At 41.2% G+C, this 25,240-nt stretch overlaps 1 protein-coding gene and 1 long non-coding RNA gene across 7 annotated transcripts in view; both read right to left on the bottom strand.

Annotated features, from left to right (window-relative positions):
* Nucleotides 1–25,240, bottom strand: part of SCAF11 (SR-related CTD associated factor 11) — a 95,502-nt gene that overhangs the window by 18,898 nt on the left and 51,364 nt on the right. For 4 of the 5 annotated variants that reach the window (XR_014175792.1, XM_081958394.1, XM_081958393.1 and 1 more), the window contains exons 13-14: nt 14,695–14,913; nt 13,977–14,096 (exon numbers count right to left, since the gene is read on the bottom strand). Coding sequence is in view for 4 of the 5 variants with exons in the window: in XM_081958394.1 (XP_081814520.1) it covers nt 13,977–14,096; nt 14,695–14,913 (339 nt within the window). In the remaining variant the exon portion in view is untranslated. Of the gene's footprint in view, nt 1–10,084; nt 10,849–13,976; nt 14,097–14,694; nt 14,914–25,240 lie in introns of those variants that run through there. The other variant, XM_081958396.1, reaches the window with a different exon arrangement.
* On the bottom strand, nt 1,209–8,034 carry LOC309394694. Of its 2 annotated transcripts, none has more exons than XR_014175767.1 (3): nt 7,618–8,034; nt 7,129–7,239; nt 1,209–7,047 (listed from the first exon to the last, which is right to left on the bottom strand). It is a non-coding gene; the product is annotated as an uncharacterized lncRNA (long non-coding RNA). The 2 variants fall into 2 exon arrangements; XR_014175768.1 differs by having other exon boundaries at nt 1,211–6,731; nt 6,877–7,047; nt 7,129–8,034.

Here is a 25,240-nt window from a genome sequence, read left to right as displayed (position 1 = left end):
AAAGGGTTTTTTGGTGTACTTGGTGATATATCAATATACACCAAAACCCCTGAACAGCACATGAAGCTAGTCAGGGCTACTCAAGACACTGCAAAGAGCCCAACTGTACGCAAAACTGTCCCAAGTGTGAGTTTAACCAAATTTGCTTGGACTATCTGGACTACCTCTATTGAGGGAGTAGAAATGGATCCCAGCAAAATGAAAGCCATACTAGAATGGGAGCCTCACAAATCAGGAGGCAGTTATAGAGCTTCCTAGGCTTAGCAAACTTTTACCACCAATTCATTCCCACATTCACCCAGATAGCCCTGCTGATCACCAATCTGCTGAAAACTGTGGGGGTGGGGGAAGTGGGGAGAAACCAAAACCAAGCCCACCCCCAGATTGGTTAGAGGGAGCAAGAAACAGATTCCTTGACACGAAACCCCCCTCTTTATTTACCTCTTGTGAATTAATTGCATTCACCCACCAAAAAGTCCAGGCAAGAGTCCTGCAAGGAGTTAACAGCAGCAACAGACCTTATCAATAATTGGAAGGCCATGAGCAACCAGCCGAAAGGCTGCAAACAGTCTTTGATGTATGAATGAGCAAATCTCCAGAAATACAAACTGTTGTCTCCTACAACCACTCCCCCTTCTTTCTATTTATTCCCCAGCCAGCGTCCACATGTGCTTTGCTTCCCCAGTCGACTTCTTGTCCTCCATTGTTCACCTCTCCTAACTGCTCTGAGCATACATGCATCTGACATAGGTCACAGCTGTTCTTCCTCCTCACTCATCTCAGCCTCCAAAGGCAGTTGCCTCTCTGGTGGCTGGGAAATGTTGGATGGCCCTGGCTCTATCTCTGCATCCAATGCATCAGAGACTTTCCCAGACTCCAGAACTGGCCCAAGTTCCTCCCCAACCCCCTCATCGTCCAAGTCTGCCACCAGCTCCACTGACGGCTGGCAGGCCACATTAACACGTCCCACAAGCTGTCCGATATTGAAAGGCACAAAGGAGGCTGGTGCGCAGTCTGGTGGGCCCTCATGATGTGGAAACAGTTCTTGGAAGGAAGCAAGGTCCGATTCAAGGTCTGGACAAACCACAAGAACCTAGAAATGCTTGGTGTCTACTCTGCAAGAAAGTGCCGTAGTACAATATCACCCAAGAGGCAGTAATGACTCGTATCATCCCATCTAAACAGTGCACAGCACCGGCCATCATTTGACAACAAGCAGCGTCCCAACTAGAGCCAGCCCAGGACATAGTGCAACTCCTGAAAGACACCTTGGCAAGAGATGAGTGGTTCCAGCAGCACAAAGACAACCTGTCTCTGAAGGACGGGTTGGTGTGGAAAAGGACAAAATTATATGTCCCAGCCAGCCAACAGACCTCGATTTTGCAAAGGAGTCATGACACAAAGGCAGCAGGATATTTTGGGTTTGTAAAAACTCTTCACTTTAGTGAAGAGGCAGTTTTGGTGGCCAGAGATGAAAAGAGACATAGAGGCATATGTAGCCAGCTGCGATGTGTATGCTTCAATGAAATAGCTACTTGAGAAGCTCCCCGGTCTACTGCAGCCGGTGGCTGAACTCATGAAGCCCTAGGAAGAGATTTCTAGGGACTTTACTGTAGACTTGCCAGTGTCAACTCTCTGTGTTGACATTCCATGCAGAGTGGCAGTGAAGCTGGATCTCAGATTACAGTAGCTGGGTTGAAATGAATGAAGCTATTGGATAACGTGATTTATGACAGGCTGAAGGGAGGACAGAAACATGGGCAAAGTTCAAAAGCAGATAAAGAAACCAAAAAAGATGGCTGCGAATAAGAAATGCCTAATGTAGAATGCCTAATGAAGCTGTTAATAAATCACTGCTTTTTGTATTGCAATATTGGGTCGCTTATTATGAAGCAGGCATCGTTAGGGTACTTTACAGCCAGAAAGTGCAGGTAATACATTAATCTGAACCATCATGAACTTATTTTCCAAGCAGGCACCTTTATAGCATGCCTGAAGATTCCCTCCACCCGGTCTCTGGCGAAGTTGTTTGTGCAGCATATTTACTGCACAAACGCATCATTGCGGACTGAGGGGTGCAGTTCATGTCAACATTTTGGCAGGAATTCTTCAACCTGATTGACTCCTCACAGCGCCTTACCTCCGTCTATCATCCTAATACCAATGAAGTCTGTGAATTTACGAACTCAGTTTTGGAGCAGTACCTGAGGTGTTATGTCAACTACCAACAGATCAATTGGACTAAACTGCTACAATTTGCAGAACTGGTACACAATAACTCTATGCATAGTAAAAATTCAAATTTCAAATTTTTTTTTTTTTTTTTTTTTTTTTTGTAATAAAATTTTATTGGTTTTTCAAAATTTATAGGGAAAAGGGTAAATGGACAGGTATACAAATTTTGGCAGTTGCAAAGTGTGTGAGGCCCCCCTCCCTCCATACCCATAGCGTACATTTATATATAATGCATTAGTATATAATTGATTATAATCAGCATATTAGTTCTATTATTAAATTCAATCAAATTAAACATTACAATATAAAATCCAAATATAATTCCATTTTCACTTTCGGTCAATTTATAATAATATGATTTTCATATTTATTTCTGTGATCTGAGTCTTCTTGCTATTGCCCCATCTCCCTCCACTGGCAGAGCTCTGGCCCCTCCCGTGTCCTGCGTGTCCGTTGTAGTGTCTGGTGGTTTCTCTAGGAGTGTTTTATTTTTTTCCATAAAGGCCTGCGCCTCTATGGGTGAATTAATTCTGATTCTTGTCTCCTCCCAGAATATCAGCATACCTTCAGGCATCAACCATCTAAACCACACCCCTTTCTGGTATAATTTATTCGCTAATTGCGAATAATTTTTTCTTTTTTCTCTAATCTTCTTAGGGATCTGCTTCAGAATGGTTATCTCCATATCATGATATGTCAATGCTTGCCCCCTTTGTACACCCAGAATTTCATCTCTTGTGGTTTTTCTAAGGAATTTAATGTGAACCTCCCTGGGTAAATTGTGTGTTCTAGCATAAGCTGAGTTCACTCTATAAACCAGATCTATATCCCACCCCATCTGTTGTTTTTCTTTGTGTGTATAGTCAGCCAGAATGTTTGTCATGATGTCCCTTATATTTTCCCCATCTTCTTCTATAACATTTTGAAATCTAAGATAATAGGACATTCTCTCAAATTCTAATTTCATCTGTTGGATGTCAAGATCTTTGTTCCCTTTCTGCACGGCTTCCACCCCCCCCCTCACCTCCTCCACCCCCCCTTCCACAAGATTCAGTCTTTGTGAGTTCTTATATATTTGGGCTTGATTTTCTTTAATTTCATCTTTCATTTCCCTTAACTGTTTCTTGATTTCCTCCTGGCCCTGTAGAATTTGTTGAAGCATTTGTTGAAAGTCCATCTCTGTAGTCTTATGGTGCATCAGTTCTGTTATCTTTGACTGTGTGGCTGGACTGGATGTTGCGGATGTTGGAGCAGAAGTGGCAAAGCCAGGTTTTCCAGGAGGGGGTCTTTTAGATGCCATCCTTTATAACGTTAAAAGTTCAGTCCAAATATGAAGTAAGCAATTAGAAAAGAAGGGTAGCCAGGTGAATCCGGGAGCAGAATAACCAGGCAGAAGAGAATCTCTCCAATAAGTCTGGCAATAGATAGAAAATTTCCCCTAGAAGGTTAAAAAAATACCAATCCACAAGAGGTTCCTCTGGGAGACACGGAGACAAAGACCGGAAGCCTGAATTTTAAAGGTGGAGTCAGGTTTCAGAGTTCATAAAGACAACGGAAGTGTGCCATCTTGCCCTGCCAGTTTTGGGCACAGAGGCGTAACAAAGTTTTAGAAAGTTCCAAAAGTCCTCAAATCATTGTAATATGTAAAATTAAATTGAAAAGAAAATCATCTCAGCCTAAGTGAGGCTTCATTCGTTGGCTCTCCCCCCTCCTCCTTCCCCGGGGGCTGAGAGCAAAATTGTTTCTTGCCGCTTGTCCAAGGGGGGGGGGGAAACCCCCCTCCCTCCAGCCGCACCTCCAAAATGCTCCGAAAGTTGTTTTAAAGTTTTAAAAGCTGAATCAAATCTTCATGCAAAGTAAGGGATGAAGAGAGAGGCAACCTCACCGCACCGCAGCTGCTTCCTTCAATTGTAGCATTCTCCAGTCGGCTTGTAGCGAGGCGCGAGGCGTGGAAACGCGATGCGCCCTCCGAGCTTGCTCCCCGGTGCCTTGGGCGCGCGAGAGAGCCCCCGCCGGCTGCCGCCGCTGCAGGAGACCTCCGCGATGCCGCCCCTCCGGCAGGACCCCTCTGCGGGGTGTCCTGTGCCCCCCAAGGAGTGGGGAAGCCCACCGGGGAGCCGGAGCGGGCAAAGAGCTGCCCGTCGCCGCCGCCGCCGGAACCGGAACCAAATTTCAAATTTTTAATTTGTTAGCCGCTCCCTCTCCGCAAGGGACTCAGGGCGGCGTACAATAAAAATATACATACATACATATAGACATACAGATACACACATATACATACATATACATACATGGAGGAGGTAGTAATCAAACATATATCACATTAATAATAATAATAGAAAATTAAAATTAGCCATTAAAATATCCCATGATAAAATACAATTTAAAAGGACTGTCAGGAGGAGGATAAACTACGGTTGAGCCAGGCCAGATAATTGAAAGAGGTGGGTCTTGAGCTTTACACGGAAGGAGCGGAGATCGGAAGTAATCCTGATGTCAAGGGGGAGGGCTGGGCCCATCACAGAGAAGGCCCTGCTCCTGGGTGTCGCCCCCCGACACTGTTTAGCGGACGGCACCCGGAGAAGTCCTTCTCTGTGTGAGCGGATTGGTCGTAGGGATGTATGGGGCAGGATACGATCCCGCAAATAACTAGGTCCTATGCCATGGAGCGCTTTAAAGATCGTAATCAAAACCTTGAAACGCACCCGATAGACCACAGGAAGCCAGTGCAGCTCACGCAGGAGAGGTTTTACATGGGAGAACCTAGTCCTCCCCATAATCACCCGCGCGGCCGCATTCTGAACCAACTGTAGTCTCCGAGTGCATCTCAAGGGAAGGCCCATGTAGAGAGCATTGTAGTACAGGGTTGACCCCTTTCTGGGTAGCTAGCGGAGTAGAGTTTGGGCCAATGTCAGAAATCCCACAGGGGCAGTCGTCCTCAGCATCCTTGCCCGAATGGATGAAAACATTAAAAGAAATATGGGTGGTGGTGTGTAGGGCATTGCAAAAATTTAGGGAAATGCAGAAGAGGCAGGCAGGCAGTCAAGAAAAGAGCCCCAAAGGAGGAGTTCAAGGTGGGGGATAAAGAATACGTGTACCAAGTTCCTTAACCTGAGGCAGCCTTGTAAGAAGTTAGCCCTGTCACTGCGTTATTTTGGTTTGCCTACTTGAGCTTATATTCTGAGTTATACCGTAGAAATGTTTTCTTATCTGACAATGATTTACTGCGCATGTCTCATAATACGTCACACATTCTTGTACTTTCCTTCTGATCTTCCGTTTGCCTGCCGGAGGAGGTGGGCAACAATTGCTCTTGCCAAAATGTAAGAATTAGATAGTAAGATTTTATTTTATTTTATATTAAAGTTTGTTTTCATTAGAACATGTTCTTGGGTTTTAATTTCTGCTTATTCAGAGATATGCTTCTTGGAAGGGCTGACGATCCGCACCTCGTCAATCGAAGGTGGGGGAAAACTTCCTCTCCTTCACAAATTGGAAGCAGAGTTTGGTTTTTATAATTTACAACCTTTCTTCCTTGTTAAGCTATCTCCAAGAGATAAGCGACTAGCCTAATTAGAGAGAATGATTTACGATCGACTCAGGGCCGATTAAACCACTTTTTAACAATGCCGAAGAAGAAAAAGAAAGGCAGGAATGAAGCACACTCCGAAGGGTCTCTCCCCTCTGACACAGAGGTGGGGGATTATTCAAGCTGGCTTCCAAGTCTCCGAACTTCAACAGCCGGGCCGAGTGGAAAATCTGCTATGGGAGAAACTTCTCAAAGAGATAGAGCTGCTTTTGAAGATGAAGCAAAAAGATGAGGTCAGTTATACTCCCTTCTGATTATGCATGCTCCCAAATATCTCCAAGAGATTATGAATTGCTCGGGGCTAAACCAAAGTGTTCCATGCCGCCAGAGCAAATTCACTCTCTTAGAGATTATGAAATGCTTGATGTTTGGCCAAAGCTCTCGCAGCAACAGCTGGCAGAAGAATTTCACCCCCAAGCAGAAAGAGAAACTTATGAATTCTTCCCAAGCCCTGAGCAAGATATGAAAAGCTATCGTGACCAGATAGGTTTTTTTGAAAAACAGCTTTTTCAAGCCAAAAAAGACTGTGATAGATTAGAGCAAGTAGGAGGGGTTTCCCCATTTTACAAATGTCTGAGGACGCCATCTTGCCTTCTTCTTCACAGCCTAAGGCACACCCCCTGGTGGATATTGTGTCGGGCAAATCAGAACAGAGAGATATGTACACGTCACAGAAGCCATGTGATCTCCTTTGTTCTTCAGCATATGCCACGCAGGCAGAAATAATGCAGAACAAAAGTGAAGCTGCACCGCCATCTCCTGGCAGAAATAATTTACTACAGCAGCAGTTAAAGAAATTGCAACAGTCTTGGTCAAATATATCTGTAGCTCATCCAGATGTCCAAGCTCAATGCAAATGCCTCCACAGGCTCAATCTTCAACGCCCCCTGGTGGTGTTGGATTTTTCCTAGATGGAACAAGGCAATACTTAATGCAGCAAAGGCAAATAGCAAGCCAAATTAATTTTGCTGCTCAAGTTTCAACTGCACCTGTAATACAGAGACCACAGGTCTGATTACAGCGCCCCCTGGTTCAACAACCAGTATATTTACCTGCACAGCATATCCCTCAACAGGCATTTTCTGTCACTCCTTTGACTGGTGAGGCCAAATTAAAGATGTCAGGACAGAATTATAAAGCCTGGGTCAGTGAAGTTGCACTCTTGCTTCGCAGAGAAGGTACCCATTGTATGGTGTTTAATCCTCCTGCTCAACCATGGACTCCTGCAATAAGAGACCTAGAGACTAGGGCTTGCACAACGTTATTGATGTCCATGGATACTGAATTGCAGATCACTTTCCCACCTGATGCAACAGCCCAACAAATTATGGCCATTTTGGAAGATTGCTACAGGCCCATTTCAATTGAATCTTCATGTTTGCTCATGTCTGAGTTCCATGGTTCGAAGTTGAAACCTGGTGAACAAATTGGTGGACATTTGACCAAACTGAAAGGAATGAGAAGTGAATTGAGAGAAAGAGGCCATGTTATTGATGATATCCAAATGATCAGCATCATCTTTAACTCATTGAATTATGAATGGAAAGATGCCATTGCAAAGATTAACCACTTGCCTATTGCTCAACGCACTGTTAATAATGTATGCAGACTTTTAATTGAGGAGGAAGCTATCAAATTATCCACACCTCATCTGCAACGACCCCCAGCGTCAAGAGCTCCAGCTAGACGTCCCTTCCGAGGAAGAGGCTATGCTCCAAGGATGCTACATCTGCAACCGTATGGGACATGACACCCGGGATTGCCCCCAACGAGTTCCAGCTCCCGTCACATACCAGCCCAGAGGAACAGACTCCAGAGGCAGAGATAGAGGCGGAAGACAAGGTCGTCGTGGTCCAAGGCGTGATCCACAAGCTCCACTCGCAACATTGGCCATAACCAACGTTCCACAACCTGATCCAGAGTACGACAGACGTCTTTTGTGGACTTTGGACAGTGGCGCAGCTTTACACGTTACCTACAGAAAAGAACTTTTCACAGAGATGAGCGAGCCGAAGCCCGAATATCGAGAACTGTACTCCTTCTCCAACCACACTTGTAAGGTCATGGGAAAAGGAACAGTTCACGTTGAAGAGCTCGATACATTCATCCCTGATGTTTATTACATACCTTCAGCAACCAGTAATTTGCTTAGTCAAAGTCACTTGTCTAGAGAGTTAAAGTTCTAGGTTCACCACCTCGAGAAAGCAAGTTACATAGTTAAAAATTGAGATATTGTTGCTGAAACCATGTTAATTGGTGGTGTTTATTACTTAAAGCCAAGAGCAGAGGCAAGTATGCAAACTCCAAAAAGGGACAGCACGGGCCCAGAGAGAGTTCGTTCAGAGAGAGAACCCATTGCTACTCCAAAGGCTCCTAAAGCCAACAAACAAAAAATAAGGAAGCAGGTTGCTCAGAGCAAGCCTGAGGTTCCTCATGAAACTGTTAATGTTGAAAATTCACTAACTGGTAAACCTTTGCATTCCAGGTGTATCCACAAGTGGCATAGAAGATTGGGACATGCCAGTTTCCGTGTTCTTAGAAAAATGCCGGAGTTCGCAAAAGGTTTGGATCTAAAGGGGTGTAAGGTGTTTTTGGATTGTGCAGTTTGCAGGAAAGCTAAATCCAAAGCAACTGCCATTCCCAAACACGCTACACGCCTGTCAACACGCATTTTTGATTTGGTACACACTGACATAGTGGGTCCTTTCCCACCAACAATTGGTGGTAGAATGTATTTTCTAACAATTGTAGATAACCATTCTAGATATGGATTTGTATATCCTATGAGAGAGAAATCTGAGACTTTTCAGACCTTTAAAGACTTTGCAGCTTTTGTTTCTACCCAATACCAAGTTCGCATCGCCAGAATCCAGAGCGACCGTGGTGCCGAATTCATGTCTCAGCGTTTCCAGGACTGGAATGCGTAAGAATGGAATTCTTCATCAGAGATCCGCTCCATATACACCGGCTCATAACGGAGTCGTAGAAAGAAGACAAGGGGTCCTACAAACCATGGTGCGTTGTCTCCTAGAAGATGCCAATCTCAGTAACATATACTGGGGTGAAGCTATCAAATATGCAAATTACATTGTCAACCGTACTTGGAGCAGTGTAATAAATCAAACTCCTTTCTACATGATGTATGGCTACAAGCCTGATCTCAAGAACCTCCACATTTTTGGTTCATACGCTATGGTGAACATTCCCTTAGCTCAAAGAAGAAAGGGAGGCCCAGTAGCAAAGAGACTGAAATTTATGGGTATTGATGATCATTCAAAATGGAGCAAATTTATTGACCCTAAACATGTAATTGTCATTTCACAATCTGCAAATTTTGAGGAAGACATTGACTGGTCCAGGATTCATTCCAATGATCCTGGAGTTTATTTTCCTAGAGATGATGTTGCAGATGCCACGCAGCCTGATGACCAACATTCACAGGCAGATATTCCTTCTACCAGTTCTTCACAACCTGATGTTCCGTCTTCGCAAGCCGCAGATGCTGATGCTAGCGATGAATGTGAGGACGAGGACAAAGAAGAAGAATGGACTGTTGTTCTGAGACGTTCCAAGAGGGTCACAAAAGGAATCCCTCCACAACGATATTCGTGGCAACTGACAAAAACACCCTTGCCTTTGATTTGCAATGTTACTCTTTCTCCTGATACATTCAAACAAATCAAGCAGCTTCCTGATTCGGAGCAAGATAAATGGTATGATGCAATGCAGGATGAAATGGACAGTTTAAAGAAACTTAATGTATTTACACCTGCAAAACCTCTAGCAAACAAGAAAGTCATTGGCACTCGATGGGTCTACAGAATCAAGAAGAAACCGAATGGTGAGTCTTTGTACAAAGCCAGACTTGTAGCTCAGGGTTTCGCTCAACGTTATCCTGAGGACTACACAAACACTTACTCACCAACAGTCAGAACTGAGTGTGTTAAAATTGCTTCAACCACTGCAACTATTCTTGGTTTAGAAGTTTTCCAGTTTGATGTGGACACGGCTTATCTACATGCTGACCTAGATGAAGAGATCTACGTGAGAGGCCCTCCAGGATTCCGAAAGCAAGAAGGGGATACCTGGTTCCTGAACAAAAGTCTTTATGGTCTGAAACAGTCAGGTTTAATGTGGTACTTATGTCTTACTGACAAACTAAATTCAATGGGCTTTATTAAGTGCGAAACTGATTAATGCGTGTTCACAAAAAGATCTAACAATGTATATGAGATAATTCTTGTTTATGTTGATGATATTGTTTATATTGGTCCAAATAAGAAAATGGGTGAGATTTTTGCAAAAGGTTTGCAGAGATACTTCACATTGAAATCTTTAGGTCACATTAGCACTTATTTAGGTGTTCAGATTGAAAAAACACAGAAGGGGTTTAGTCTTTCACAAGAGGAGAAAATTGACTACATTCTGCAGCATTGCAACATGTAAGATGCTAACACAACAGACACCCATGCAAACAGATTTTCACAACTTAACACATGAACCAAGTCCTGAATTCGAGGACCAAACACTTTATCGTTCAGTCATTGGGTCACTGTTATACATTAGTAGTTGGACCAGACCCGACATTGCACTTAGTGTTAATCTCTTATCACGACACGTAGGTAAGGCAACACAATTTCATTGGACATGCGTTAAGAAGTTATTGAAATACCTGAAGCACACTAAACACATGAAGTTATTGCTAGAACCAACACATAGTGATTATGCAGAATTATGTTGTTATGCAGATTCTGATTGGGCTAGTGATAAGAAATCACACAAAAGTACTTCAGGTTACATGATGTTCCTGAATGGATGTCCTGTTTACTGGCAAGTGAGAAAACAGAGTTTTGTTTCGTGTTCATCTACTGAAGCTGAATATGCTTGTGTTTCAGATGCATGTAATTCTCTAACATGGTTTGATGCTTTGATCACAGATATCTGGACACGTCCGACTCGACCAATCACCGTGATGGAAGATAATGAATCGGTGCTTTACATTTCTGAGTCGCATTTCACAGGTTCTAGGTCCAGACACATTGACATTCGTTATCAAAACACAAAGCAACTAGTTAAGCAAGGTTTTGTTAAATTGCAATATGTATCTACACATGATCAAATTGCTGACATGCTCAACAAACCACTTCCAGCAGCTCAACACAAGTATCTGCGAAAGAAGATGTGCCTTATTTGATGATTTGATAATATCAGCCCAAGTGACAAAAGAAGGGGTGTCACTGCGTTAGTTTGGTTTGCCTACTTGAGCTTATATTTTGAGTTATACTGTAGAAATGTTTTCTTATCTGACAATGATTTACTGCCCATGTCTCATAATACGTCACACATTCTTGTACTTTCCTTCTGATCTTCCGTTTGTCTGCCAGAGGAGGTGGGCAACAATTGCTCTTGCCAAAATGTAAGAATTAGATAGTAAAATTTATTTTATTTTATATTAGAGTTTGTTTTCATTAGAACATGTTCTTGGGTTTTATTTTCTGCTTATTCAGAGATATGCTTCTTGGAAGGGCTGACGATCCGCACCTCGTTAATCGAAGGTGGGGGAAAACTTCCCCTCCTTCTCAAGCCCATAGGACTCTTTCAGTTCATCCAGATCATAAATCGGTTATTGTAAAGATGCAGCTGCCAAAAAACCATAAGAGAGTGCATCCAGTGTTTCACTGCAGTCTGTTGAAACCTTTCCGCAGCTCGGAATTAAGACCTGCTACAGAAAAATCTTGCCTTCCCACTCTAGTCAAAGGAGAGAAGCACTATAAAATCAAGGAGATTCTAGACTCTCGGTACCATAGGGGGAAACTGCAATATTTGGTATTTTGGAGGGACTATCCCTTAGCCCCGTGATGGCGAACCTATGGCCATTTGAGGGCATGCGAGGCATTGCCCTGTCAGCTCCAGTGCGAATGCGTGCACTAGCCAGCTGATTTTCAGTCTTGATTTTTGTTGTTTTTCTCCCTCCAGAGGCTTCAGGCGGCTTCCCTGAAGCCTCTGGAAGGAGAAAAACCGCCCAATGTGCAAACTGGAAGTTCAGGAACAAACTTCCGGTTTGCACGTTGTGCTGTTTTTCACCTCTGGAGGCTTCAGGGAAGCCTCCTAAAGCCTCCGGAGTGAGAAAAACCACCCAACGGGCAACCCGGAAGTCCGTTCCTGAACTTCCAGTTTATGAGTTGGGCCATTTTTCGCCCTCTCCATGCTCCTAGAAAGCCTCTAGAGCCTGAGGAGAGCAAAAACGGACCCACCAGGCCCACCAGAAGTCAGAAAATGGGCTGTTTCTGGCCTCTTGAGGGCCTCGGTAAGCTGTTTTTGCCCTCCCCAGGCTCCAAGAAAGCCATGCATGCAAGCGTGGGGCAGAGGGGGTGTCACACATGCATGGCATGGGGGGCATTAAATTATGGGAGAGGGCATGTGAGTGCGCGTGATAGCGCACATGTATGCCTGCTTTTTGCACCCCAGGCGAAAAAGGTTAGTCATCACTGCCTTAGCCGATAAAGATATGAACGTAGCTAGGTTAGTGAAGACTTTTTATGCAGGACATGTAGGTCGGCCCCAGTGAGGAGAGAGACAAATAATTTGAGGAAGGCATGAGAGTGTTCTGCTGAGAGAGGAGATACCTTCCAAGGCCAAGTTCTCGGAGCTATCATCTGGTAAAGACTGTTTTCCCAAAATAAAAGTACTGAGTATAATTGATGGACAATGATTTGTGGGTAGCCCAGGGGTGAAAAGGTTTTTTTTTTTTTTTACCTATATTGGGTTTTATGAGAAAATCTCACAGCTGACTTTGCTTCTGCTATGCCTAAAAGAATATTTCAATAAAGTTTTACTCTTGGTAGTTCTTAGGTGCCAGGAGTTTCTTTTTTTGGATGTGCCAAATGGGACAGTTGATGGAGAAAACTATTACAAGTTGCCCAAAATGGTAAAAAATGAAAACATATAGATTATGTTTGTACTTTAGTAGAATGTTTACTACAGGTGGGAAAATAGAAGGACAAATGTTAAGATGTGCATATATGGCAGAAAGTTAGTAAGTACTAAGTGACTTGTTACCAGAAATAAATGGAAGCAGGGAAAAGGGCTGTGCATAAGAACAAAATTCTGGCCATTTGTTACATGGAAATGAGAAATAAACATGTTAGGAAAAAAATGGAATTGGAACAATGTGCTTGGGACTAGGTTCAAGAAGACTGTGGTAAGGCAAGTGAACGGAGTCAAGAATTGCTGCTAAATAATGTAAATACTATAAACATGAATGAACACTTGAACAATAATGAAAAGCAATGTTAAACCAATTTGGTCATATACAGAGACTGAATGAAGGAAGATCAATTTTTTTAAAAAAATAAACAAGAACACAGAAGAAGAGAATATGTAAGTTGAGTGTCAACCCTGAAGCTGACCTGGCTGAAACCAACTTGGAGCTTCAATGCTACCACACTGGAGCGAGGGAGAGGGATTAGAGATAGTTGGGGTTGTACAGGCAAAATAAAACTTTCTCTTGGGAACCAAGGATGTTCTCACACCTGGCTGGAGGAAGAACGAGGGATGTCACCAGACCAGCAGATGCTGCCTTGATTGGCCCATGTGACTGATTGATTGGGATTGAGGGAAAAACTTTTACTTTTAAATTAGGTGAAAACCAAGGTGAAAACCATATGTGCCAATATGATATTTCCAATAAAGCTATTCTTTGAGGAATTCACCTGCTTCAGAGTTCTTGCTTGCAATAGATCTATTACCTAGATACCTGACATTGAGATAAAGGGAAGACCAGGGAAATAGTGTTTGGATGGAGTTAATAAGAGAGAAAAGTTAATAAGAGAGAAAAGAACAAAAAACTATGTAGGAAACAGTACATGGATGAGGTAAAAACAAGGATAGTTCACAAAGATACAATTTTGCCTTCACACCTCATTTTGCACCACATACTTTGCTGTGCTCTAATTATGTAGTCCAAAAATGAAGAACATGATCAGTATAATGGTGATTATATGTGAGAAACAATATCTGATGTATAAATGTCTGTAACAGCTTCAGCTATATTATAGAGCTGAAGCTATTACCTCCTATGTCCAAAAGCCTGAAAGTATTAATAAAACTAGACTGCAAATCACCGATAAGTATTATTATCAATATTACTTACCTTATCTACTGCTTTTCTAACTATCTCTTTATACTCTTCTTTAGAAATATCTTTATTTTGATAGAAAGGCTTAATAGCAAGTTTTACTTCTTGTGCAGCTTTTTCTTGAATTAATAATTTCTAGAAAAAATAAAGGGTGCATTTTATTTAGAGAAAAAGCGCAGATACACATCAACATTGTGATTAATACCCAATTCAAATGTGCATAAATGCTACTCTCCACAGCAGCATACTGTCTGTCTGCAAAGCACACATCCATGTAACATTAATGTTAGAAGAGATAACAAATAACAAAAATATATTACTTGGTGGGGAAATTTATTATGGATATTAGATTGTTCATCCCACCTCTAGCCATAAGTGGCTAAAGATTATTCAATAAGTGATTGAAAAAAAATTGTTTGTCTAAAGAAGCTTGTTAACATGGCTATTGCCTGCAGGGCCCAACAATTTAGTAAAACTACTTTTACCATACTTCCATCTTTTCCTCTTTTTTTTTAAAAAAATAGCTTATATAGGTAGAAGAGTGGCTTGAGAACATAGTATCAAATTAGGTCTGATGTTATGCATTTTTTGTATCAGGATACAAACTGTAAAATTCTTAAATCCCATGGAAAAGTAACAGATTATAAAAATGACTGATGCAAACATTATTTTCAATGCAATTTATTCCTATTTTTAGTTATTCAAAATTCTTTATTCTTTGTTTTGAACTTACCTGGTCTTTTTTGGAACTATCTGCACTGGCTTCCACTGTGACATTTACTTTCTTTTCCATAAATTTTACAGCAGCATTTGAGGATTTGATGTTATTTGATGAGGCTGTGTTACCCGAACTCGATCCCTGAATAGATTCCAGAGTTCCCAGAGCTGCTGTTGGAGCAGATAAGTGTGTTGTATTCACGCTGTTAGCAACATGAGAAGTAGTTGGAGCAGCCTGTTTTGAAAAGAATTTAGCATCCAATTAATTATATGCAGTACCACTGCACAAAATTCTAAACAGCAAACAAATTAAAGAGATGCTGATATCTCCAATATATATATATATACGACTTGCAGAACATACAATTAATGGGTAAGGGGGAAAACCCTTATATTATTCAAGTTGAAAGAGAACAATGTGTGTGAAGAAGGGTGATGTTCAGCAAGTTGTATATAGTAGAGGATCCTTTTTTTACATTATTTCCCTTTTCCTCATTCCAATCATTTCAGGCATTTTTTAAATTTTGTTTGTACAAACATAACATCTTTGCAACACATTATACTTCTTTTACATATCCATTGTGTTTCCTTTATCTGTACATGTAAATCTTATATAACTATGTGTATACACACGCACACACACACACACACACACACTTTATTTCATATATCTTTTCTATCAGTTCTATATATAATAACCTTTATATACATTTAAATCATCTTATATCATTTTATTTCCTACTATTTTTGTCTAGTCTATTTTGTATTTCCACCTTTTATTCATTTTCCAGTTTTGTAATTGTTTTGTAATTTCTTGATCTTTCTTCTTTTCTTTATTGCTTCCCTACTTTTTCCCTCTTTCCTCTAGCCAATTATATCATAAGTCCCATACTGAGTAATATTTGGATTCTTCTTTATGTTTTAGTTCTTTTGTGAGCCTATTCATTTCAGCGCATTCCAATATTTTTTTTATTACATTTTCTTCCGTTGGTATGTTTATTTTTCCAATTCTGTGCAAATGAAATTCTTGCTGTGGTAATTATGTGTATAATTAGATATTTGATACTTTTCTCGTAGTTTCCCTTTATAATTCCTAATAGAAATACTTCTGGTTTTAGTTCTATTTGGTGTGCAGTGATCTCTTCCAGCCATTCTTTTATTTTTACCCAATATTTTTTTGCAGATACGCACGTCCACCACATATGATAGTACGTTCTGTGTTGTTGATTGCACTTCCAGCAAGCTGGTGAGCATTCCGGGAACATTCTCGCAATTCTCACTGGTGGTAGATGCCATCTGTAAAACATCTCATATATGTTCTCTCTGTATGCCATTACCATTGTTAATTTATAGTCTGTTTCCCAAATTTTTTCCCATTCTGCCAGTTCTATAATATATCTGAAATTTGTCATCCACATTATAATAGTTTCTTTCACGACTTCTTCTTCCATCTTGAATCTTAATAAGTAGTGATATTTTTTTATCAATTTCTCTTTAATTCCCTGTAGAAATTTATCTAATTCTTGTGGCTCCTTATAAAATCCGTCTTTCTCTCTCTTTTTTGTATGGCCACCCGTCTATATCTATTTCCTCATCTTTCAGTTCTTGCCTTGTTTTTAACTTCTCTTGGTTATCTGATATGTCTTCGTATCGAAATATTTTATTTGTATCTAATACATTTGGATAGTGGATTCCCTAATACCTTCCATAGTGGATAACCACATTGGAATTTTATTGTAATATTTTCTTTTGATTTTTGACCATATTTGAAATAGAGCATTTCTGATTTGATGTCTTTGGAAGCAACCATGAGTTTTGTCTTTCCTGTCCCAAATAAAGGCATGCCAACCCAATTCTAAATTATATCCTTCTATTAGTATTCTTCTATTTTTTAAATTAATCCAATCCCTTATCCAGGTGAGAGCTGCTGCTTGATAGCAGAGCTCCCAATCCAGGAGTCCAAAACCTCCTTTTTCTCTGCTGTCCTATAGTAATTTTAATTTGATTTGTGGCTTTTTCCTAACCAGATGAATTGTGCTATTAATTTATTTAGATCTATGAATTTTTTTTTCCATAAGTTAATTGGTACCACTTGAAATAAGAACAAAAATTTTGGTAGGACATTCATTTTGACTATGGCAATTCTTCCCTTTAATGATATTTGCAGTTTCCTCCAATTTTCCAAATGTGTTTTAATTTTCTGTATCGTTTTCTTATAGTTATCTTCTTGAACATTTCCCTGTCAGCCAAATTCCTAAATATTTTACCTTTTTTGTTGTCTGCATTCCCATAATTTCCTCTAATTCTTGCTCTTGTTTTTTGGTGAGATTTTTTGTAATGATCTTTGTTTTATTATTAATTTTAAGTCCCATTACTCTGCCGAATTCCTTTATTTTTCGGATTAATTTAGTTCCTGTTACTAATAGCTACTCTAATATAAATACTACGTCGTCTGCAAATGCCTGCATTTTATATTCCTCTTTTTTATTTTTAATCTCTTTATTTCTTGGTTATTTCTAATTTCTATTAATAGGATCTCAAGTGTTAAATAATAAGGGTGATAATGGATATCCTTGTCTCACTCCTTTCCAACTTTTAAATTCTTCTGTGGTGTCCCCATGTATTATTACTTTTGCTGTCTGGGCCGAATATATTGTTTCTATCATCTTTGTAAAGTTATCTCCGAATCTCATCCTTTTTAACTGTGCAATGATGAACTGCCAATTTAAATTGTCAAAAGCCTTTTGGGCGTCTAGAAAAACCAATGCTGCTTGTTTCCATGGGTTCTCTTCGCAATATTCTAGTGTGTTCATAATTACTCTCATATTATTTTTTAACCGACACTTAAAACCGTTTTGATCTCTGTGGATAATTTCATTTAATTTTTTTTTAATTTGCTCTGCCATTATTAATGTGAAAATTTTATAGTTTGCAGTCAGTCAATTTGGTCTGTAATTTTTTATTTGTTGGTGGTCCGAATCTTCTTTGGGTATCAGTGTTATATATGCTTTCCTCCATGATTTTGGTAGTTTAGCTTCTATAAGTGCTTCATTATATAAATCTAAGATCACTGTTTCTATTGGCTCTTGTGTGTTTTTATAAAATTCTACAGGTATACCGTCTGGGCCGGCATTTTATTATTTTTCTGCCTTTTCAGTGCTTCTGTTAATTCCATCATTGTGATTTTCCTATTTAGCATTTCTCTTATCTCTTCCTCAATTTCTTGTAAATTCTTTTTGTTTAGATATTGTTCAATATTATCCTGCAATATGTTTTCTTTGCTATATAATTTTTCGAAGAAGTTCTGTACTATTTTTTCCCCTCCTTCTGGTGTTGTATATTTCTTTTTTCATCCTGCAAATGGTGTATTATTTTTTCTTTTTCTTTTTTCAATTTAACCATCTCCCCAATTTATTTGCATTTTCAAAGAAATTTTGTTTCACAAATTTAATTTTTTGTACCATCTCTTCTTGTGCCATCAGATTCAATTTATGTTTTATCAGTTCTTTCTTTTCCTTTATTTTTATTTTTTGTGGGATTTTTTGCAAATCTATTTCCAATTTTTTAAGTTCTTTGTCTAATGTTTCTTGCTTTTGTCTCTTTTCCTTATTCTTCCTTGCCGAATATGCTATTATCAATCCCCTAATAAAAACTTTTGTAGTGCCCCATAAATTTTGTAGTGATGTTTCTTCTTTCTTATTTACTTTGTAAAAAAGTTTCAATTCTTTTTCTATCATTTTTATATATTCTTTATCTTTCAATATTCTTTGATTCATTGTCCATCTTTTTCCATATTATTTTTATTGGATTGTGGTCTGCCCAGGTGTTTGTCATTATTTCAATCTTTTCTGTATCTCTTCTCAATCCCTGGGTCATCCAGGCCATATTTATCCTTGACCATGATTTGTGTGGGTTGGAATAGAATGTGCATTGTTTGTTTTCTCTTTCTTTCTTGCCATACTTCTTGTAGATTCAGTTCCTGCACCATTTCAAAAAAGGTAATTGGTAGTGTTCTTTTCCCCCCTTATTTCCTTTGCTACTCTTGTAGTCATCATTGATCACCATTTAAGCATATATTCTCATGTTCCATTTCTATTATCTTTTGGTGGACCTTCTTGTAAAATTCTTTTTGGTTTTTTTTGGCGCATAAATCGCTGTGAGAAGAATTTTCTTTTGTTCTGTTTCTATTTCTATCATCAAAATTCTCCCCTCTTTGTCTGCATAATTTTTTTTGCCGCTTATTCAATCTTTAATGTATACTGCAATTCCCCCTCTTTTGTGTGTTTTAATGCTGTGTACAATTTCCCTAATTTTGGATATTCTAATTGTTGTATTGACATTTGATATGTATCTCTTGAAGGCCCAGAATGTCCATATTCATTTTTTGTAATCTAGTCAGGGTCTGTCTTCTTTTTTCCGGTGAGTTTAGTCCATTTATATTCAATGAGAATATCTTAATTTCTTGTTCCATTGTGTTATCTGTATACCACCCTTAATTTCCTTGTATTTCTTGTCTCTATTCCTGTTCTGATATTTTCTTGTTCTATTTGCTCTCTTTCCTGTTTCCTTCTTTCTTCTCTTTTCCCTTCCTTACTTTCTACTAGCTGTTCTTCTTGACTTCTACTTTCTGGTTCCTCTCTATTCTCTTGTTCTTCCTCAGCTATAAAATGGTGCTCAAAGAACTCGTGTGCTTTATTTATTGTGTCTATTTTATATCTTTTTCTTGCCGGCGATCATAACTTCCTCTGGTGTAAGCTATCTAAATATTACATTATATCTTATTAATTGCTGTGTAAGGAACTGGTAGTGTCTTCTCTGGTCTCTAACTGTTTTCGGTATCTGTCTCAGGATTTGAATCTCTCTTCCTTTGTTATTTGTTCTTCTCTCACTTTCTTATATACTCCATCCCTTACTGATTTTCTTGTGAAATGTACATGTATTTCTTTTGGAAGCCTATGCCTCTTGGCGTAATTCATATGGATTCGATATACCTCATCTATATCCCTTCTTTTTCTTTATTTTTTTGCAATATGTTTGCTATAATTTCTGTAATAGTTTCCCTTAGATCTTCCTCCTTCTCTTCTACTATATTTTGGAAGCGGATAAAGGCGGCAGCTTTTTCCATTTCTAAGACGACTATTTTTTCTCCTAATTCCCTGTTTAGCAGAGTCAACTTCTGATCTGTTTTCTTCCCAATTTGTTCTACCTTTGTTTCTACTTTTAGGATTTTTTGTTCATTTTTTATTATCTCACCTGTATTTTCCCTATTTTGTCATCTATTCTTCTAATCTCACTTATCATTTCTCCCATCTCTGTTTTAACTTCTTCATGGATTTTTCTGGTCTCTTTGTGATTTTTTGTAATTGTTTTTGTGTTTTCATCATTGTTTCCTGTATCATTATTAATGTTGCTTGTAGCACTGAAGGTTTATTGCTGAACTCTCTTTCTCAATGCCTAGTGTACTCTCAATTGTACGCTGGTTTGAGAGTGAGGATGTTGCTGATGCCGGGTTGGATACTGCCTTCTTATTCATTTTACTGATCACTGTTGTACTTGTTATTTTTATCTTCTGTACAATTTTTCCCCACAACAGCATATATTTCTCCCCACCTACTCCTTATTTCCACCCTCTTACCAGCTCCTTCAATCTCTAGACTTTCCCTCTTCCATATAACAATTCAATCAAACGACTTAATTCCTATATATCAGGGTTTGCATGCAGATCGATATAAATCAATATAAAGAGATTTCTAATTCATATATAATCTTATATCATCACTTAATGTTTGCAATATATCACAAATAGTTCATATATCATCTACCCTTTATCTTCCAATACAATACAATTCAATTCATCAATATTTCATCTCACCACAGTTCAGTCTATTTTATATTTCTTCTTTCTATATTTTCCTTCAATTTAATTTTTTTAAATCCAGTTTCAGAAATCACAAAGTTACCCTTGTTATTTTTTCAGCAGGTTGCATCAACCATTTATCCAGTCTTATTGCTTAGTTCTTATTTTCACTAGATGGTGCTGTTACTTCTCCTTTTGTCTAGACTCTTTTTTTTTCCTTCAGAAAAAAAGACACTTTGCTGTGTCTTACGCCCAAATTTATTCCAAATATATTTCTCTCACTGTCTTCACTGCTGTGGCTGTCTCCAATTTTTGTTTATTGTCCAGATCACTCTGTTGATCCTCTCCTTCTCTTTTTTCTTCTGTTTCCAAGCCGTTCCAAGCTGTTCTGCTGCCACAGGAAATCGCATGCTTTTCTCTCCTTATCGCTGCTGATCTTGAGCTGTTTCCAGCCCAATTTAGAGTTTCAAAGTTCTAGCTCAAATAGTTATAAGCAAAGTTTGTACCATTTTTAGATGTTTTAGATGTTATCACCAATGCTGTTGTGCTGCTATATTCTTTTCCTCATTGCGATTGTCACAGCTCTGAATTGGCCATGGATGCAGAGTTCTTCTCCGTTGGTTTCAAGGGGTTTCTCTCATCCGATTGGAAGGTTGCCTATCTTCACAACATCACCTGAGTTTTCCCCCTCTCCTGTCGATCCCTCCGGGTCCAACTTCATCTTTTTTTAGGATCTCCTATGCAAAGCAAACGGAGCCACCATTCCTTAGCCCGCTCACTATGACATCACCGCTGGAAGTCCATTTCAGGCATTTTTAAAGGTGGCCTAATAAGTAATGATCTTCTTTAGGGAGAAAATCAATTATGTGTGAGTACCATTATGGACAGTTATAAAGAAAGAAGAAATCCAGTGATGAGGCTGATTCTTGATGTAGTAGCAGCGAGTTGAACAGCTCATAAAACATCACTACAAGATAATGTGATGAGCAGTAAAAGACCGTTGACTTACCTGAATGGTCGTTCTATGTGCACTGTGCGAGAATCCAAGCAAAGGGTTAATTTCAATCTGCTTGCCCCGAGACTGAATTGGAAGAATTCTTGGCCAACCCTCCTTCTCCTCTTGGCAGCTCAGTTTTTCAATGAAGGTATGGCTGATTTAAAAGATGAAATCGAAGCAGTTGAGTCCTAGGCTCTGGAACAATGTGTCCACCCTCCTGACAAGATCCTGGAATGAGTTGACCTTTGCGCGGGGTTGGAGTCTCCCGCAGTGCACATAGAACGACCGTTCGGGTAAGTCAACCATCTTTCTTCTGTGCTCTACTTAGAGAATCCAAGCAATGGGATATGCCCAAGCATAATGTCCCTAAGGGTGGGATGTAGACCGGTCCAGGGTCCTAGAGTCCGAATGAACTGCCTACAATACCCGCCATCCAAACGATGCCTCAACCTAGGCATAAACATCTAGTTTATTTCTGACAAAGGGCGACGGAGAAGACCAAGTTGCTGCCCTAAATATTTTCTCAATCAAAGTCTGTGTCATCCAAGCTGCTGTAGTGGCGGCACTCCGGGTGGAGTGCGCCATGAGACGTCAAGGTAATGGTCTGGCCTGAGCTTCGTAAGCCTTGGATATACAAGCTTTCAACCACCTAGCTATGGTGGACCGAGACACCTTCTGGCCCATAGACACAGGTTGAAAACTGACAAATAGAGATTCCGTCCTCCTCAAAGTGCCGTGCATTTCACGTACCTCTTGAGGGCCCTCCTAACGTCCAGATGATGCCATTTCCTTTCGAGGGAATATGGAGGACGAGGGTAGAAGTCCAGGAGCACAAGCTCCTGAGCCCTTTGAAACCACAAGTTAATCTTCATTAAAAAGGAAGGGTCCAGTCGGTGTACCACTCTGTCAGGATGGAATATACAGAGGTCTTCACGGACTGACAAAGCTGCCAGTTCTGAGATCCTCCTGGCTAAGGTGATGGCCACGAAGAAGACTACATTCAGAGTCAGGAATTGCAGGTTGATGGTGCGCAAAGGCTCAAAGGGAGCAGATGTCAGGGTTTAGAGGACGATGGACAGGTCCCAGGATGGATAGTGATGCACCACCAGTGGGTTAAGGGTTGCGGCTCCTCTCAGGAAGGTACACACCCTCGGGTGATGGGTCAAGATGTCACTACCTGGAGTCACTGCCGCGAGTGCAGCCATTGCTTTTGTAAGGTACTGGGTGAAAGGCCCTTGTCGAGACCATCCTGTAAAAACTCCAACCCCTGCCGGATGGAGGCAGTTCTGCGAACAACACCATGGTTACGGCACCATCTGCAGAAAGCAGCTCACATGGTTTTATATGGTGGAAGGTCGCCTAGCAGCAGTTCTGTTGACCCTCCTGGAAAACTTATCATGTGTCAGGATATCCCCTTCAAGTGCCAGACGGCCAATTGAAGCCACTGGAGCTGCAGATGGAGTAGAGCCCCCTGGCTGAGGGATATTCTGTCATCTGGAATCCTCCATGGTCTGGCAATGGAGAGGCTGACTAGGTAGGCGTACCAGAGGTGATGAGGTCAATGTGGGGCAATGAATAGCACCTCCGCCCTCTCTACAATCACCTTGCAAATGACCCTCAGACTGAATGGTAGGGGAGGGAACACATCTAGGAGTCACCGGGGCCATGGACTGCGAAGACTGTCGGACTCTTCTACTCCGGGCATCGGGAACCTAGTAAAGAACCTCAGCAGGTGCGCTTTGGCTGGATGCATGAACAAGTCCAGTGTGGGGCGACAGAACCTGCAGGACAGTTCCTGAAACAGTTCCTGAGGGCTGGATGGAGACACCATTCTGCATGGTCTACTGTGGTTCGGCTCAACCAATCTGCTTGCATGTTCAAGGTCCCAGAGATGTGCTCCGCCCTGAGAGATAGGACATGTGTCTCCACCCACTGACACAGCTTCTCCGCTTCCAACATAAGAGACCTAGAGTGGATGCCCCCCTTGACGGTTGATATGGGCCTTCATGGCCACATTGTCACTGAGGATCAGGATGTGTTGTCCACCAACCAAGTCCTTGAATTGCCAAAGGGCAAGGTGAACGGCTCAAAGTTTCAACCAATTATTGTTGTTCCTGAGGTCCTCGGCAACTCAAGATTGAACATGGGCGCCCCACCCAAACAGGCTGGCATCGGATGTTATTATGATGCGATCCTGCTCCTTGAAAAGGCATCCCTTCCGCAGGGTGGGGGAGATCCACCAGGTGAGAGACTTGAACACATTGGAAGTCAGCTGGATCCTGATATTCGGAAGGACGTTCTCCTCCTTTGATACGTGAGCAGGAACCACTGAAGGTGGTGGGCATGAAACCGCACCCAGGGAACGATACCTATGCAGAAAATCACCTTCCCAAGGAGCGTTGCAAGGGCTGACAAATGTACTGACCTCTGGGTGAATGGTTGGCACACCAGAGCGTGAATGCCGGCATATCTGTCTGGGGACAAGACGGCCTCGCAGAGTTGGGTGTCTATCACAGCTCCCAAATGCAGAAGTCTGGTGGATGGCAGCAGATGGCTTTTGCCTATGTTCACCGCAAACCCGTAGCTTTGCAATGACTGGATCGTGGAGCGTAGATCCCTGAGTACCTACTGCGGGGACGACGACTGTATCAAGATATCGTTGAGGTAACATTGGAGTCTTATAGGCTGAGATCTGAGGTGAGCAGCCACCGCTGCCAACAGCTTTGTGAAAGTCCTGAGGGCCGATGAAAGGCCGAATGGCAGTACCCTGTATTGGTAGTGGCACCCGTTGAATGAGAATCTAAGGAATCTCCTGTGAGATGATCTAATAGGTACATGAATGTAAGCTTCCTTTATATCCACTGATGTTAAAAGGTCTCCCTGATGGATGCAGCCCAGGATGGATTGGAGGGACTACATCTTGAACCGCTTGTAGGCCAACTGGACATTCAGCCTCTTGAGATCTAGAATGGCCCTCCACTCCCACCCCACCCCGAGTTCTTGGGGACAGAAACCAGAATGGAATAAAACCCCTCATCTTCCTACCCTGAAGGGATGGGTTCGATGGTGAGAATGTCTAGAGGTGCTGGATCTCAATGTTCATGAGACCCTTTTTGACGTGACATCTTAGAATGGGGCATCTGATGAATTGTCATAGGGGTGTGGAGACAAATTCTAGGGTAAGACCCAACCATACCACCTGAAGTACTCAAGCATCCGTGGTTGACAGTTCCCATTGGCCAATGAAGTGTTGTAGACGTCCGTCAATGGGAATACCAGGCTGGGAGTCACTTGTATCTACGAAAGGGCTGGTTACAGGACCCACGAAATGGCTGCCTCAACTGAGGTTGCTGTTGTTGTTGCTATCTACCTCTCTCCCTGAAGCCTGATCTGTCCCGAGTTCAATCGGGACCCTGGTAGTAAGGTCTATTATACTGGGGTCCAAAAAACTCCGGGTCCACCCAAAAGGGCTGTTGCCGAAAATATGGCTGTGATCTGCAGTCAGCACGTCTATGCATGGACAGGACAACCTTACACTTCTCCCTATTCTCAACTAGAATAGGGTCTAAAGCCTCACCAAAAGGGTGCACCTGCAAGGCACCATTTGGAACGCATGTCCGCTTGCCAATGTTGCAGCCACAACAGGCGGCCAGATGTGACATTAATCGCCATGGCTCTCGACGCAAATTTGGCTGCAGTAAGAGTTGC

This window comes from Natrix helvetica (assembly GCF_964273705.1).
Source record: "Natrix helvetica genome assembly, chromosome: 6".
NCBI classification, from domain to species: domain Eukaryota; kingdom Metazoa; phylum Chordata; class Lepidosauria; order Squamata; family Natricidae; genus Natrix; species Natrix helvetica.
The sequence above is the reverse complement of the archived record's forward strand: the minus strand, read 5'-3'. Positions and strand labels throughout refer to the sequence as shown.